Source organism: Neomonachus schauinslandi, chromosome 6, assembly GCF_002201575.2.
Source record: "Neomonachus schauinslandi chromosome 6, ASM220157v2, whole genome shotgun sequence".
NCBI lineage: Eukaryota > Metazoa > Chordata > Mammalia > Carnivora > Phocidae > Neomonachus > Neomonachus schauinslandi.
The window spans coordinates 97465409-97479775 of record NC_058408.1 but is presented as its reverse complement, the minus strand read 5'-3'; the positions used below and the strand labels follow the sequence as shown (position 1 = coordinate 97479775).

At 36.0% G+C, this 14367-nt stretch overlaps 1 protein-coding gene across 2 annotated transcripts in view; it reads left to right on the top strand.

The window, feature by feature from the left end:
* RUFY2 (RUN and FYVE domain containing 2) overlaps window positions 1-14367 on the top strand; it is a 47598-nt gene that overhangs the window by 12329 nt on the left and 20902 nt on the right. For both annotated transcript variants that reach the window (XM_044916045.1, XM_021700062.2), the window contains exons 7-12: window positions 773-838; window positions 4774-4843; window positions 7045-7146; window positions 7289-7405; window positions 9783-9950; window positions 12581-12678. In XM_044916045.1, the coding sequence (XP_044771980.1) occupies window positions 773-838; window positions 4774-4843; window positions 7045-7146; window positions 7289-7405; window positions 9783-9950; window positions 12581-12678 (621 nt within the window). The remainder of the gene's footprint in view (window positions 1-772; window positions 839-4773; window positions 4844-7044; window positions 7147-7288; window positions 7406-9782; window positions 9951-12580; window positions 12679-14367) is intronic.

The following is a 14367-nucleotide window of genomic DNA, read 5'->3' as shown; positions in this document are numbered from 1 at the left end:
TGATAATGTAGCTTTTTTTTTTTGACAATGTAGTTTTTATTTCCTTATTTTGTGTGTAGTTCCTGCTTTGTTTCATTTAGCTTCCATACACAAGTTTTACAAAGCAGAAATCACATAGAAGGAAGTGGCGTTTGTCTGAAGTATGGCTTTTGGTCACACTTGTAGTTCCTGAGGCCCATTTTAATTGCTGTTTTTTTTGCTGTAAAAGAGATGAAAGCTTATTATTCACAAGCTTACAAATGCTAGTTTATTCCAAGATCTGTGTTTAAATTTAAAATATACTTACTCCAAATAAGAGAAAGAAAGGATAATTATGTAGCATAATAGAGGTGCTAATTATTGCTACAGTGGCAATCATATCACAAATGTATCACATTAACATATACACCTTAAATTTATAGTTATATGTCAAATGTATTTTATTTTTTTAAAGATTTTATTTATTTATTTGACGGAGACAGGGAGAGAGGGAACACAAGCAGGGGGAGTGGGAGAGGGAGAAGCAGGCTTCCTGCTGAGCAGGGAGTTCTTAAATATACTTTTTAATGGTATTGTTAAATAGATTACTTGCTAATACTAGACTTAACAAAGGTTATAATTAGTACACAGCCTACTGCTACATTATTATAAAGATTCTTGAATTTTATTTAAAGGCAAGATAATGTTTTTTGCCATTATGGTTTTACAACAATTTTAGGCGATGTAGACATTTTTTTAGTCCTTCAGTAAATACCTTTCCAACTGACACAAAGCTGCTTTTCCCCCTCTTTAGGAATGTTCAGATTGCTGCCATATTAGACCAGAAGAATTATGTTGAAGAATTAAATAGACAACTGAAGTAAGTATTATGGATACTTGGATATTTGTGACTATATTGTCGTAGAGGTTTTTTACACCCTTTTCAGGTCCACTTTGCCCTATTCCTTCCTACTAAACATCTTTGAGAAAGGGTTGAGGGAGTAGAGAATAGAAATTAAGAATACAGAGAATTATTGGAGCTAATTCATTTTCAAAAATGAGAGTCAGATTTTCTTTTTATTTTAAGATTTTATTTATTTATTTGAGAGAGAGTGAGATTAGAGCACAAGCAGGGGAACAGCAGAAGGAGAAGCAGACTCCCCGCTGAGCAGGGAGCCCGATGCAGGGCTTGATCTCAGGACCCTTGGATCATAACCTGGGACAAAAGCAGCCGCTTAACCGACTGACCCACCCAGGCTTTCCAAGAGTCAGATTTTCAGATAGAACATTTGGAGAATTTAAAAATAGAACTTCTGGGGAGGGGTCAAAAAAATACAGACAGAATTTCAAACTTATCCCTGCATCCTTGAGAAGAAAAGGCTAGATAGGGTGGAAGTTTATATCATTTTTATGGTTCACAAATTCATTTTTCCTACTTCAAAGAGCTTCATGTGTAAATGTGGCTGTCGCCTCCCATGGTGGGAGTTTTTCCTTATATTTTATTTCCTTATATATGTCACCTGGGCATTGAAGCTGTCAGTGAATACTTGTAAGAATTTCTGAGATCAATATGTAAAATAGTATAGTGCAGTTCTGACTAGTAGAAATAAAATGTGAGTCATATAGATAACTTAAAATCTTTAGTAACCACATTAAAAAGGTAAAAAACATGAAATTAATTAAAAATATATTTTATGGGAGCCTGGGTGGCTCAGTTGGTTAAGTGACTGCCTTTGGCTCAGGTCATGGTCCCAGGGTCCTGGGATCGAGTCCCACATCAGGCTCCCGGCTCAGCGGGGAGCCTGCTTCTCCCTTGGCCCTATCCCCTCTCATGCTGTTTCTCTCTCTCAAATAAATAAATAAAATCTTTAAAATATATATATATATTTTATTCAACCCAGTATACCCAAAATATTATTTCAATATGTAATCAATATAACAATTATTCATGAGGTATTTTATATTCTTTCTTTGTATTGTCTTCACAAGCCAATGTGTATTTTACAGTTATAGTACATTTTATTTTTTTATTTTTATTTTTATTTTTTTTAAGATTTTATTTATTTATTTGAGAGAGAGAATGAGAGACAGAGAGCACGAGAGGGAAGAGGGCAGAGGGAGAAGCAGACCCCCTGCCGAGCAGGGAGCCCGATGCGGGACTCGATCCCGGGACTCCGGGATCATGACCTGAGCTGAAGGCAGTCGCTTAACCAACTGAGCCACCCAGGCGCCCCAGTTATAGTACATTTTAGTTTGGACTAGATAGCACAGGTAAAGTGAATAGTATTTGCTACATAGTTAGAAATGGAGACTGTTCCCATTAATTAAAATGAATAATTAGCAAAAATGACTGTCTCTGGGTGATGAAATTATGGATAATTTCTATTTTATTCTTTATACTTTTCTGATTTTCTAAGTTTCGTTCAGTAGTCAGAAAATAAAATTAAACATTTTCCCGTTTTAGAAAGATAAGAAGCTGTAACTCTTGCTTTCTCTGAAGTTGGAGAGATAGGAAATATCTTGTATCATTGTCTTTTTTTTTTAATCAGAGTTTTAATAAAAGATGTCATAGGAAATATATGTGTATGTATGTGTGTTTTCTAATTTGTAATTCTGAGATTATATTTCTAAATGCAACTTTGTATTGCCTATTTACTTACTCTTAAAGCTTTATTCACTTTTGGCAACAGGTAATATATTCACATAGTTTGGGGCGCCTGTTGGCTCAGTTGGTTGAGCGACTGCCTTCAGCTCAGGTCACAATCCTAGGGTCCTAGGATCGAGCCCTGCATCCCCTGCATTGGGCTCCCTGCTTGGCGGGGAGTCTGTTTCTTCCTCTCCCTCTGCCCTGCTCGTGCTTGCTCTCTCTCAAATAAATAAATAAAATCTTTAAAAAATATATATATAGGGCGCCTGGGTGGCTCAGTTGGTTAAGCGACTGCCTTCAGCTCGGGTCATGATCCCAGGGTCCTGGGATCGAGTCCCACATCGGGCTCCCAGCTCAGCAGGAAGCCTGCTTCTCCCTCTCCCACTCCCCCTGCTTGTGTTCCTGCTCTCGCTGTCTCTGTCTCTGTCAAATAAATAAATAAAATCTTTAAAAAAATATATATATATATAGTCACATAGTTTAAACTTCAAAAGGAACATGAACAAAAAGCCTCCCTCCTCCTTGATATCCAATCACCTGGTTTCCCTCTTTGGGACTAATTAATAGGCTCTCGTGTATGCCTCCAGAGATACTTTATACAAATAAACAAGAATATGCATATATTTTCTTAAAGTTCCCTTCCCCTCAGTTTTTTTACACGTAAAGTAGCATAATTTTTACACTATTCTGTAGTTCACTGTTTTTACTCAACAGTTTATCTTAGAGTCTGTTCCATTTGGTTCAAGGAGTTTTCTCATTCTCTTTGAAATTATGTGTTTTAAATCATTTACAGCAGTGCTAGTGCCTTACTTTTGTACATTTTACGGTTTTAAAAAGGTTTCATTGTTTTTCCAGTTAGAATGTTTTTGTATATTTAGAGTACTTAAAAAAATATAGAAAACAGATAAAGAAAAAAATAGAACTCACATATTATCCCTCGTTCAAAGAAAACTATTGAGGGTTTATTTTCAGAAGTGCTTTTTTGATTAATATTTTATTGATTCTTACATAAAGATAGGACAGATATTATTATCTGATTTATAGGTAAGGAAACTGGAGCTCAGGTTTTACAGCTTTCAAGGTGACACAGAAAGTAGAAAAGCAGGGACTCTAACTTTGGTCCTCTGTCTCTTAGTCCCACACCTGTTAAGGTCTCACCATCCGGATACCCTGTTGCTGTTTGTGAAAAACTCAAGTGGTTTCCCTAAGAATGATAATATTTAAAAATGATTTAATATGAATGAAAAAAGATTTGTTTCACTAGTTAAACTAAAATGCCAATATTTATTTCTGAGGCTGGTATAAAATTTGTTTAAATCTATGATAGGTTTTATTGTGATGTAAACAGCATATTATGTTATTAAAGCTTGAGGTGGTAGAAACAAGGTCTTGAAAAACAAACTAAATAAAATGTACAATAATGTCCAGTCTCGGAGATGCCAAGGGAAGTGTGTGCATTTTTGATAACTGTGTACTTCTGGTGACTGTACAGTTTGAAATACGATTTTTTATCAAGATTTATAAAAATGCAGGAAAAAAATGTACAGTAATGTCCAATCTTGATCAATTTAAACAAAAATACAAAAAAACCAAGTTCATTCGGCTTAACCTGACTTTTAGCTATATCCTTGAAAGTCAGGGTGTTTGCTTAGCTGCTGGCTGTCCGGGTACCTGATGTGAATTTCATATTCACATTTCCCAAACTATGGGTGACTTTAGAGGTCTTTAAGTGATTATGAAAGTGGAGAGTGGAAACAGAATGGCCTTGTGTTGAAGACTGCTGTAAATGCTTATTAAGCCACTTAATTATAAAGTGGATATTTAAAGTTCATCCTTTAAAAGATAACTTTTAATTTTAATAATACTTGGTAGTCTTTGTGTGGAATCCATTCCTAAGTATTAAAATGTAAATGTAAGAAAGACTCTAAGAAGACAGCAAAAAATAATGAGCAGCATAAAGTGGAATTTTAATAGAAATGAGTTTTTTGCTCCAGTCTTTATTGCTTTCCTAGCCAAATCTGGTTATCCAACTTAATGAAATTTCCCACACTCACAAATTCAGGATAGTCGGTGCATGTTAGTTAACATGGTAAGTCCAGGATAACATACCTTTTCTTACTTTTGTGAATTTGTGTGATTTGAATGAGTTTTTTCTTTATTAATTTCAGCAGCACAGTCAGCAGTCTCCATTCAAGAGTTGACTCATTAGAAAAGTCAAATACTAAGCTGATTGAAGAGGTATTGTAACCCAGCCATGGATAGTTGTCTTACACGGACTGAGTATTTTTGATCCTTTTCCATTTTAAGTATGAATACACTAAGTGTGCATGTGCGTGGGTGCACATTTTCATCCTTATGATGGAATATTTGCAATATAGTTATAATTGATGATTATAAGTTCTAGAGAAACCACATTTTCTCAGGTAAATTCTCTGGTAAATCTGTGAGTTGTTTGAGATACTCCTAGAAATGAGCCCCAAAGATGACACTTATACAAGCCCTTCTATGAATAAGCTGTGATTCTCTTTAAAATCTGGATGACCTCTATTTAGATAGTGAATCACCTACCATTTCTATAGGTAGAAATTCCCATTAAAATGATACTGTTTGTCTTGTTCCACTATTCAGATTACTTTTCTTTACAAGCACCACTACCTGCTCATGGCCACCCTTTCTCCACCCAACCAAGTATAAACCTCATCCCGTGTGCTTTGGTTTCCTGCGTTGTCAGAGCGCCTATCTGGTGGTCCCAGACTGGAAATTTATCCCTGCTCTCTTTTTAATACTGTTTGTAAAGTTGCTTTAGATGAGTTTTTTTTTTTTTTTTAATCCACAGAGTTACTGCTTTCTATTTTCAGAATTATTTAGGCTAGAGGAAGAAATCTGTCACGAGTGCTCTGAACCCTACTTTCTGTGTTAATTAAAATTCTTAATTCTTTTAGAACTGGCCTAATTTTTCCAAACCAGGGAGCACATGATTACTTGCATGACTGCAAATGTATCTTTATTTTGATAGTTTGGGACCACTTGATAGTGTTCTCTTTTGTTTCGTTTTTTAATTATGGTAAGTGTATTCTTTAATCCCCATCACCTATTTCATCCATCCCACCACCCATCTCCCCTCTGGTAACCATCAGTTTGTTCTCTATAGTTAAGAGTCTGTTTCTTGGTCTCTCTCTCTCTCTCTTTTTTTGACTTTGCTCATGTGTTTCTTAAATTCCACACATGAGTGAGATCATACAGTATTTGTCTTTCTCTGACTTATTTTGCTTAGCATTAAACTCTGTAGCTCTATCCATGTTGTTGCAAATGGCAAGATTTCATTCTTTTTAATGGCTGAATAACATTCCATCCACTCACTACATCTTCTTTATCCATTCATCTATCAGTGAACACTTGGGCCACTTCCATAGTTTGGCTATTGTAAATAATGCTGCAGTGAACAGGGATGCATGTATCTCTTTGAATTAGTGTTTTTGTATTCTGGGGGTAATACCCAGTAGTGCAATTACTGGATTGTAGGGTAGTTCTATTTTTAATTTTTTGAGGAAACTCTATACTGTTTTCCACAGTGACTGCACCAGTTTCTATTTCCACCAATAGTGCACCGAGGGTCCCTTTTTTTTCCCCCACATCCTCGCCAACACCTGTTGTTTCTTGTGTTTCTGATTTTAGCCATTATGACAGGTAGTCTTTCATTGTAGTTTTAACTTGCATTTCCCTAATGATGAGTGATGTTGAGCATCTTGTCATGTGTCTGTTGGCCATCGAGACCATTTGGTAGTTTGATAGATTGGGACCATTAGAGCTGCTCTCTAGTTTGTGCTTCTTCTTGGCCTTAGGCACACTGTGAAGTTCAAGTTATATCCCTGATGAAGTGTTCAGAAATTTATTTATAAGCCAACATTGGGGATGGTCCCTGCTTTCCTTTCCTGGAATCCCTCTTTTCATTGTAGGCCTCAGAACCAAGCCACTTAGTTTAACTCTGATGGTGAAAAATGTCTCATATTTGTGATGGTCACTCAGTGTTATCTATTTCAGAGGGTGTCCTATTTGGTTATCATGAAGGTCTGTATCACATTTTCAATGATAGCACAGCCTTCTTATAGATCTTTTATCTTTACACAGGTCTTTACAGTCTTATTGTTTCATGATACTTTGTATTCAGAACATACTTAAATCAGATATGCATGATATGTTTTAACTAACAATATATTTTGACTAATAAAAGGAAATACTAGAAATAAGAGTTCAATTTTTTTATTGGTATCTTAGGATACTAGCACATTTTTCTTATGAAAGCTTCTGTAGATGTGAGACATTTGACTAGTTTTAAGCTTTTATATTCTATTGTTTATAGCGATGATCATAACCTGTAGAGCAAGTATAAGTAAAGGTGTTTAAAATCTTTTTTCTTGTCCCTGTTTCATAATTTTTAGTTAGCAATAGCAAAAAATAATATCATTAAACTCCAAGAAGAAAATCATCAATTACGAAGTGAAAATAAATTGATTTTAATGAAAACACAGCAGCACCTGGAGGTAAGTATGGACTGTTTGCAAACACACTGTCTTGTGTCAGAAATTGCCACTTTTGGGGACTTCTGCATAGACTGGATATTTATTTCTGTGCTGTATTGATAGTAGTGATGACACAGTAAAAAGCTTGATGTTTTCTTCTTAGGTTACCAAAGTGGATGTGGAAACTGAGCTTCAAACATACAAGCATTCTCGGCAGGGGCTGGATGAAATGTACAACGAAGCCAGAAGGCAGCTTCGAGATGAATCTCAGTTAAGACAGGTAGTTTACATTAGCAAAAATAATCATAATAATAATTTACCCTTAAGCATCACTTAAAATCTCTTTTTTAGCTTTATCTTCCTTGCTGTGGGATAGAAATCTCACCCCCTTACAACTCCTTCAGATTCTTTTTTTATCAAGTGTTTTTAAACTGTGTTATAATCTGAAATGAATGGATTGTGATCAGCATTAAAAAAACAAAATAGATGGGGCGCCTGGGTGGCTCAGTCGTTAAGTGTCTGCCTTCAGCTCAGGTCATGATCCCAGGGTCCTGGGATCGAGCCCCCCATCGGGCTCCCTGCTCCGCGGGAAGCCTGCTTCTCCCTCTCCCACCCCCCCTGCTTGTGTTCCCTCTCTTGCTGTGTCTCTCTGTCAGATAAATAAATCTTTAAAAAAAAACAACAAAACAAAAACAGAATGATGGATTCAAATAGGACTAAAATGATATTTAAAATTTTTTTTAAAGATTTTATTTATTTGAGAGAGTGAAAGCGAGAGGGATCACAGAGGAAGAGGGAGAAGCAGACTCTCCACTGAGCGGAGAGCCTGACAAGGGGCTCGATCTCAGGGTGGTGGGATGGAGCCCTGCGTTGGGCTTTGCACTCAGTGCAGAGTCTGCTTGGGACTCTCTCTCCCTCTCCCCGATCCCTCCCCCGGCTCATGCTCTCTCTCGCACACTCTCTCTCTCTCTCTGAAATAATTTTTTTTTAAGATTTTATTTATTTATTTAACTGATTTTTTTAACCTTAAATTGATATAATACCCACAGAAAAATGCAAATGTACAGCTTAATGGGTTATAACATAAATAACTGTATAATCACCACCCAGGTCAAGAAGAGACTATTGCTAGCCTTTCCATCCCTTTTGCTATTTGTCTTTAATATTAGGAAACTTCTTTGTTTTTGATGTGAGAATTTTTTAATTTATAGCTTATTATTAGTTTCAGAGGTAGAGTTCAGTGATTCATCATTTGTATATAACATCCATGTGCACCCATATACAACACCAGTTGTATATAACACGCGGTTGTATATTCCATCATGTGCCCTCCATGTACCCCATCCCCCCACCCCAATGTAAAATTCTATAAGAGAAGAAATTGAAACTGTGAAGTGGGGTTTTGAGTTATCTTTGGCCTTCACTTGTATGGATTACTTTATTTGTGTGTGTGTGTGTGTGTGTGTTCAAGTTTTATTTATTTATTTATTTTTTTTTTTTTTTTTATTTATTTATTTGAGACAGAGAGAATGAGAGAGAGAGAGCACATGAGAGGGGGGAGGGTCAGAGGGAGAAGCAGGCACCCTGCCGAGCAGGGAACCTGATGCAGGACTCGATCCAGGGACTCCAGGATCATGACCTGAGCCGAAGGCAGTCGCTTAACCAACTGAGCCACCCAGGCGCCCAAGTTTTATTTATTTAAGAAATCTCTACACCCAATGTGGGGGCTGGATCTCATGACCCCAAGATCAAGAGTCGCATGTTCTTCCAACTGAGCCAGCAAGACACCCCCAGACTACTTTATTTCTTTGATTAAGGAAAATTAATACTGAGTTTATGAGGCATAAAAATAATTTTGAAGCAGTAGAATAGTGATAATATCTAGAAAATGCTTTCATTTTCACAAAATACACAGTTGAAAATATTTAGAATGTTATGTTATAGGACCTGGTTGATTCCCTTTATGGGGCTTAAACCTCAAAAGAGTAGTCTATGTATTTTTTTTATTTTTTTAAATGAATAAACTTTATTTTTTCAAGTAGGTTCATAGCAAAATTGAGTGGAACGTATTTTTTTTTTTTTTTAATTTTTATTTTTTAAAGATTTTATTTATTTATTTGACAGAGAGAAACACAGCGAGAGAGGGAACACAAGCAGGGGGAGTGGGAGAGGGAGAAGCAGGCTCCCCGCAGAGCAGGGAGCCCGATGCGGGACTCGATCCCAGGACCCTGGGATCATGACCTGAGCCGAAGGCAGTCGCTTAACCAACTGAGCCACCCAGGCGCCCCGTATTTTGTTTTTTTTTTAAGAGTGGTCTACAGGGACTTCTGGGTGGCTCATCGGTTAAGCATCTGCCTTCTGCTCAGGTCATGATCCCAGGATTCTGGGATTGAGCCCCACATCTGGCTCCTTGCTCAGGAGGGAGCCTGCTTCTCCCTCTGCCTGTTGCTGCCCCTGCTTGTGCTCTCTTTCTCTCTCTCACATAAATAAATAAATAAAATCCTTAAAAAATACATATACCTAGTGACATGAAACCATTAAAAAAAAAATAGTCTACATAGTGAATAGAAAATTCTTCATGTTGTCATTAACTGTCGTGTGTCTGACTTTTGACATCCTGAAGTGGTATGTGAATTGAGGATATGTTGAAATTGCAGGATGTGGAAAATGAGCTAGCGGTACAAGTTAGTATGAAACATGAAATTGAACTTGCCATGAAGCTGTTGGAGAAAGATATCCATGAGAAGCAGGATACTCTGATAGGCCTTCGGCAACAACTAGAGGAAGTTAAAGCAATTAACATAGAAATGTATCAAAAGTTGCAGGTAAGGATCATTTTTTTAAAAAATTTTTATTATAATTATGGTTTGTTAACCTACAGTGGAGTAGAAATCAGTGATTCATCACTTACATACAACACCCAGTGCTCATCATAACAAGTGCCCTCCTTAATACCCATCACCCATCTAGCCCATCCCCCACCCACATCCCTCCCGCAACCTTCCGTTTGTTCTCTGTCATTAAGAGTTTCTTACGGTTTCCCTCTTTTTTCTTCCCCCTTCTCATATGTTCATCTGTTTTGTTTCTTAAATTCCACATATGAGTGAAATCATACAGTATTTGTCTTTCTCTAACTTATTTTGCTTAGTGTAATACATTGTAGCTCCATCCATGTCGTTGCAAATGTTAAGATGACCTTCTTTTTGATGGCTGAGTCATATTCCATTATATATATATATATACACACATATAACACATCTTCATTCATCAGTCAATGGACATTTGGGCTCTTTCCATAGTTATTGTTGATAATGCTGTTATAAACATCAGGGTGCATGTACCCCTTTCAAATCTATATTTTTGTATTCTTTGGGTAAATACCTAGTGGTGCAATTGCTGGATCATAGTGTAGTTCTATTTTTAACTTTTTGAAGAACCTCCATACTGTTTTCCAGAGTGGCTGCACCAGTTTGCATTCCCACCAACGGTGCAAGGGGTTCCCATTTCTCTGCATCCTTGCCAACACCTGTTGTTTCTTGTGTTAATTTTAGCCATCCTGACAGGTGTACGGTGGTATCTCATTGTGATTTTGATTTGTATTTCCTGATGATGAGAGATGTTGAGCATCTTTTTATGTGTCTGTTAGCCATCTGGATGTCTTCTTTAGGGAAGTGTCTATTCATGTCTTCTCATTTTGTAACTGGATTATTTTTGGGGGGAGTGTTGAGTTTGATAAGTTCTTTATAGATTTTGGAGGTAAGGCTCATTCTTAAATTCTTAGAATTTCTTGAGTTTAATGTAAATTGAAAATAACTTTTGTATGAAGGATTTGGTTTTTAGCTGTGCTATATTGGTAATAAAAACCAGTGACTTTTTTTCTGTATGGAAGCTTAAGTAGTGTAGCAATGGAATAGGTATCAAAGAATAAACAAATCACCTATCTGAATTTCTTTTTTAATGCCAAAAGGTTAAGTATGAAGATTAAATCTTTTGGGAAAACTCAATCTAAATATGTAGGACATTTCTGTGAATTCTTTATACAGTGTAGTCCTGAGAAAGATTTATTTTTTCTTAAAAAGATTTTATTTATTTGAGAGAGAGAGAGCATGAGCTTGAGGGAGGGGCAGGAGAGGGAGAAGCAGACTCCCCGCTGAGTGTGGAGACCAACACAGGGCCTGACCCCAGGACCCTGAGATCATGACCTGAGCTGAAGTCAGACACTTAACCAACTGAGCCACCCAGGTGCCCCTTTAATTATTATTTTTTTAAGATTTTATTTTTTATTTTTTTACTTTTTAAAAAAATTTAAAAAATTTTAAATTTATCAATTTTAAATTTATTAAAATTTAAGATTTAAATATTTATTTAATTTTAAATTTAATAATTTATTAATAAATTTGATTAATAAATTTAAATGTAAAATTTAAATATTTACATTTAAAACATTAAAATTTATTTAAATTTGTTAAATTTAAAGTTTAAATTTAAAAATTATTTAAAAATTTTAAATTTATTATGTTAATCACCATACATTACATCATTAGTTTTTGATGTCGTGTTCCATGATTCATTGTTTGTGTATAACACCCAGTGCTCCATGCAGAACGTGCCCTCTTTAATACCCATTTGACAGAGACACAGCGAGAGAGGGAACACAAGCAGGGGGAGTGGGAGAGGGAGAAGCAGGCTTCCCCCAGAGCAGGGTGCTTGATGTGGGGCTCGATCCCAGGACCCTGGGACCATGACCTGAGCCAAAGGCATCAGACGCTTAACGACTGAGCCACCCAGGCGCCTCAGGATTTTATTTTTTTAAGTAATCCCTACACCCAACATGGGCTCAGATCTACAACCCCAAGATCAGCAGTCTACATGCTTTACCTACTGAGCCAGCCAAGGGCCCTGAGAAAGATTTAATTTTGATTGAAATGCTTTACTGTAGGGGCACCTGGGTGGCTCAATCAGTTAAGCGTCTGCCTTCAGCTCAGATCATGATCCCAGAGTCCTGGGATCCAGCCCTGTGTGGGGCTCTCTGCTCAGTGGGGAGTCTGCTTCTCACTCTCCCTCTGTCCCTCCCCGCTGCTCGTGCTCTCTCTCTCTCAAATAAAAAAATCTTAAAAAAATAAATGCTTTACTATAATAATCGTTACAATTCTCTCATAAAGTGACATCACTGTTTCAGTAGATTTGTTGCCAAAAACTCTTTAATTGGAAAAAAAGCATAGTTTACAAGAGTTTATTCTGTTGTCTTCCAGAAACACTAAAGGCAGTTCTTTTTATTACATTTTAATTGAAGACTAATAGTACTGCTGCTTTATATCATAGGAGTATTTTAACCTATAAATTAGCTCTACTCATTTCAAAGTAAAAATTCCATAGTGAAATGGTATACAAAACTTAAAAATATTCAGGTTTAAAAATCAAAGCCACTATAGTTTTTTTTTTTCTTTCTACATAGGGTTCTGAAGATGGCTTGAAAGAAAAAAATGAAATAATTGTCCGACTAGAAGAAAAAACCAATAAAATTACTGCAGCCATGAGGCAGCTGGAGCAAAGGTACAGCATTTTCAGTCTTAGTTTCTTTTTTTCCTTTTTTTCTCCCTTTTCTTTATTCAACTCTGACACCTGCCACAAAAACCATTAGGAAAATTTATTAGGACTTTTTTTTTTAAGCCCAGCAGGATTTTGCCTTTTTTGTTTTGGTTGTTGCATGGAATCAAGTTGCTTTATAGTAGGCTGAATTCATTTGAATTTGCCATTTTGTGGATTTTCTTAAAAGATTTAATATCAGCAATTTCATGTGGTTCAATCGATGACATAAAACAAATACACAAACAAAAACTTAAAAAAAGTGAAAAACGAACAAAATCTATGGTGGAATTATCCCTGATTGATTTCCATGCATATTGATTGTCATATCCTTTGTCATTCATCATCTCTTTATCTGAAATCAAGCTTTGAGTTGGCAGTTTAGTTGCGTTTCTTTGAGCTAGGACCCTCAACCCAAACCAATAAATAATTTTATTTGAATTGAATTGTTTTGTATTGGCATTTTTCACTTTTATTGTTGGAAAATGTAATGTATTTCCATTGACCTGTCATGTTGGTGTCAACATATGTCTTATCATTGCTTTCTTTGAATCTACTTATGAAAAACATAACTATTAATGCTTTATTGACATGAATATTCTTTTATTGACATCCTCTTTCTTCTTTTTTCTTTTTTGTTTTCTTTATCCCCATTTTTACATTTTGGACATCTTTATTACCTTTCTCTGTCTTTAATTTCTGTCCATTCCATTATGAAGTGACAGTGATTTGTTAACTCAAACTAGGACAATTGCAATGTCATTGGTGAAATATGCCAGCAGTGACACTCAGGACCAGTACAAGCTGGTCAAAGATATATCTTTCTGAAAACCACTTGTATTTAAACAGACTAAAAGAGAGTCGACAATTTTATAATATATTAAATAGAAAATAATTTATGCTATTAAGTATTTGAAAAGGGTATTAAGAACTCTGTCCACTTCTTGATCAGCTGCTGTGGTAATACACTGCCATGAAGCAGAGTGGGTGCACTTGGATTTCCAAAAACACATTCCTCAAACCTCGTGCACAAAGGCTGATTTGAGTATTGACCTTTTGGAGGTCAGGATTTTCAAGTGCAGTTTTATCTTTTTAGCTACTTTTTGATGGAAAATATAAACATTGTTTAAAAATAAGTTAACCCTTTGGTTTCACAGTGTGTTGGCACAAATTTTCCCTCTTGGCCCACTCTTGGCCTAATGGCTTCTTTACTGATTTTTTAATATGTTTTAAAATAGTTTATAACCCAGATTGGCCATTCTCTTGTGCTCTAGCACCTCAGTTTTCTAGTTCCCTTAGCCCTCTTCTGTGATAGCACAACTTCAAGCCCTACCTCATTCTGAGTTTTATTTTAGTTTCTGTAATCTTAGAGAAATACTTGGGTCCCTGTCCCCCTATGTTAATATTTTAAAATTAAATTTCAATTTAGAGATAACTTGAATGTTATTCTCTTTTGCTCAGAAGTGGCATTTATACTTCTCAAATGTGTCAGGTTGCCCCACTGGTATGTTTTTAGGAAGAAAAGAAGAGGCAGTGTTTTCAGCTAGTTGAATAGAAATTTTGCCTGTGATTCCCTACAAGGAGTTAATGTCTCTTTAATACGTGGGAAAAGTTTTCTTATAAAAACATTGAAGTTAAATCTAAGAAATCCTAGAT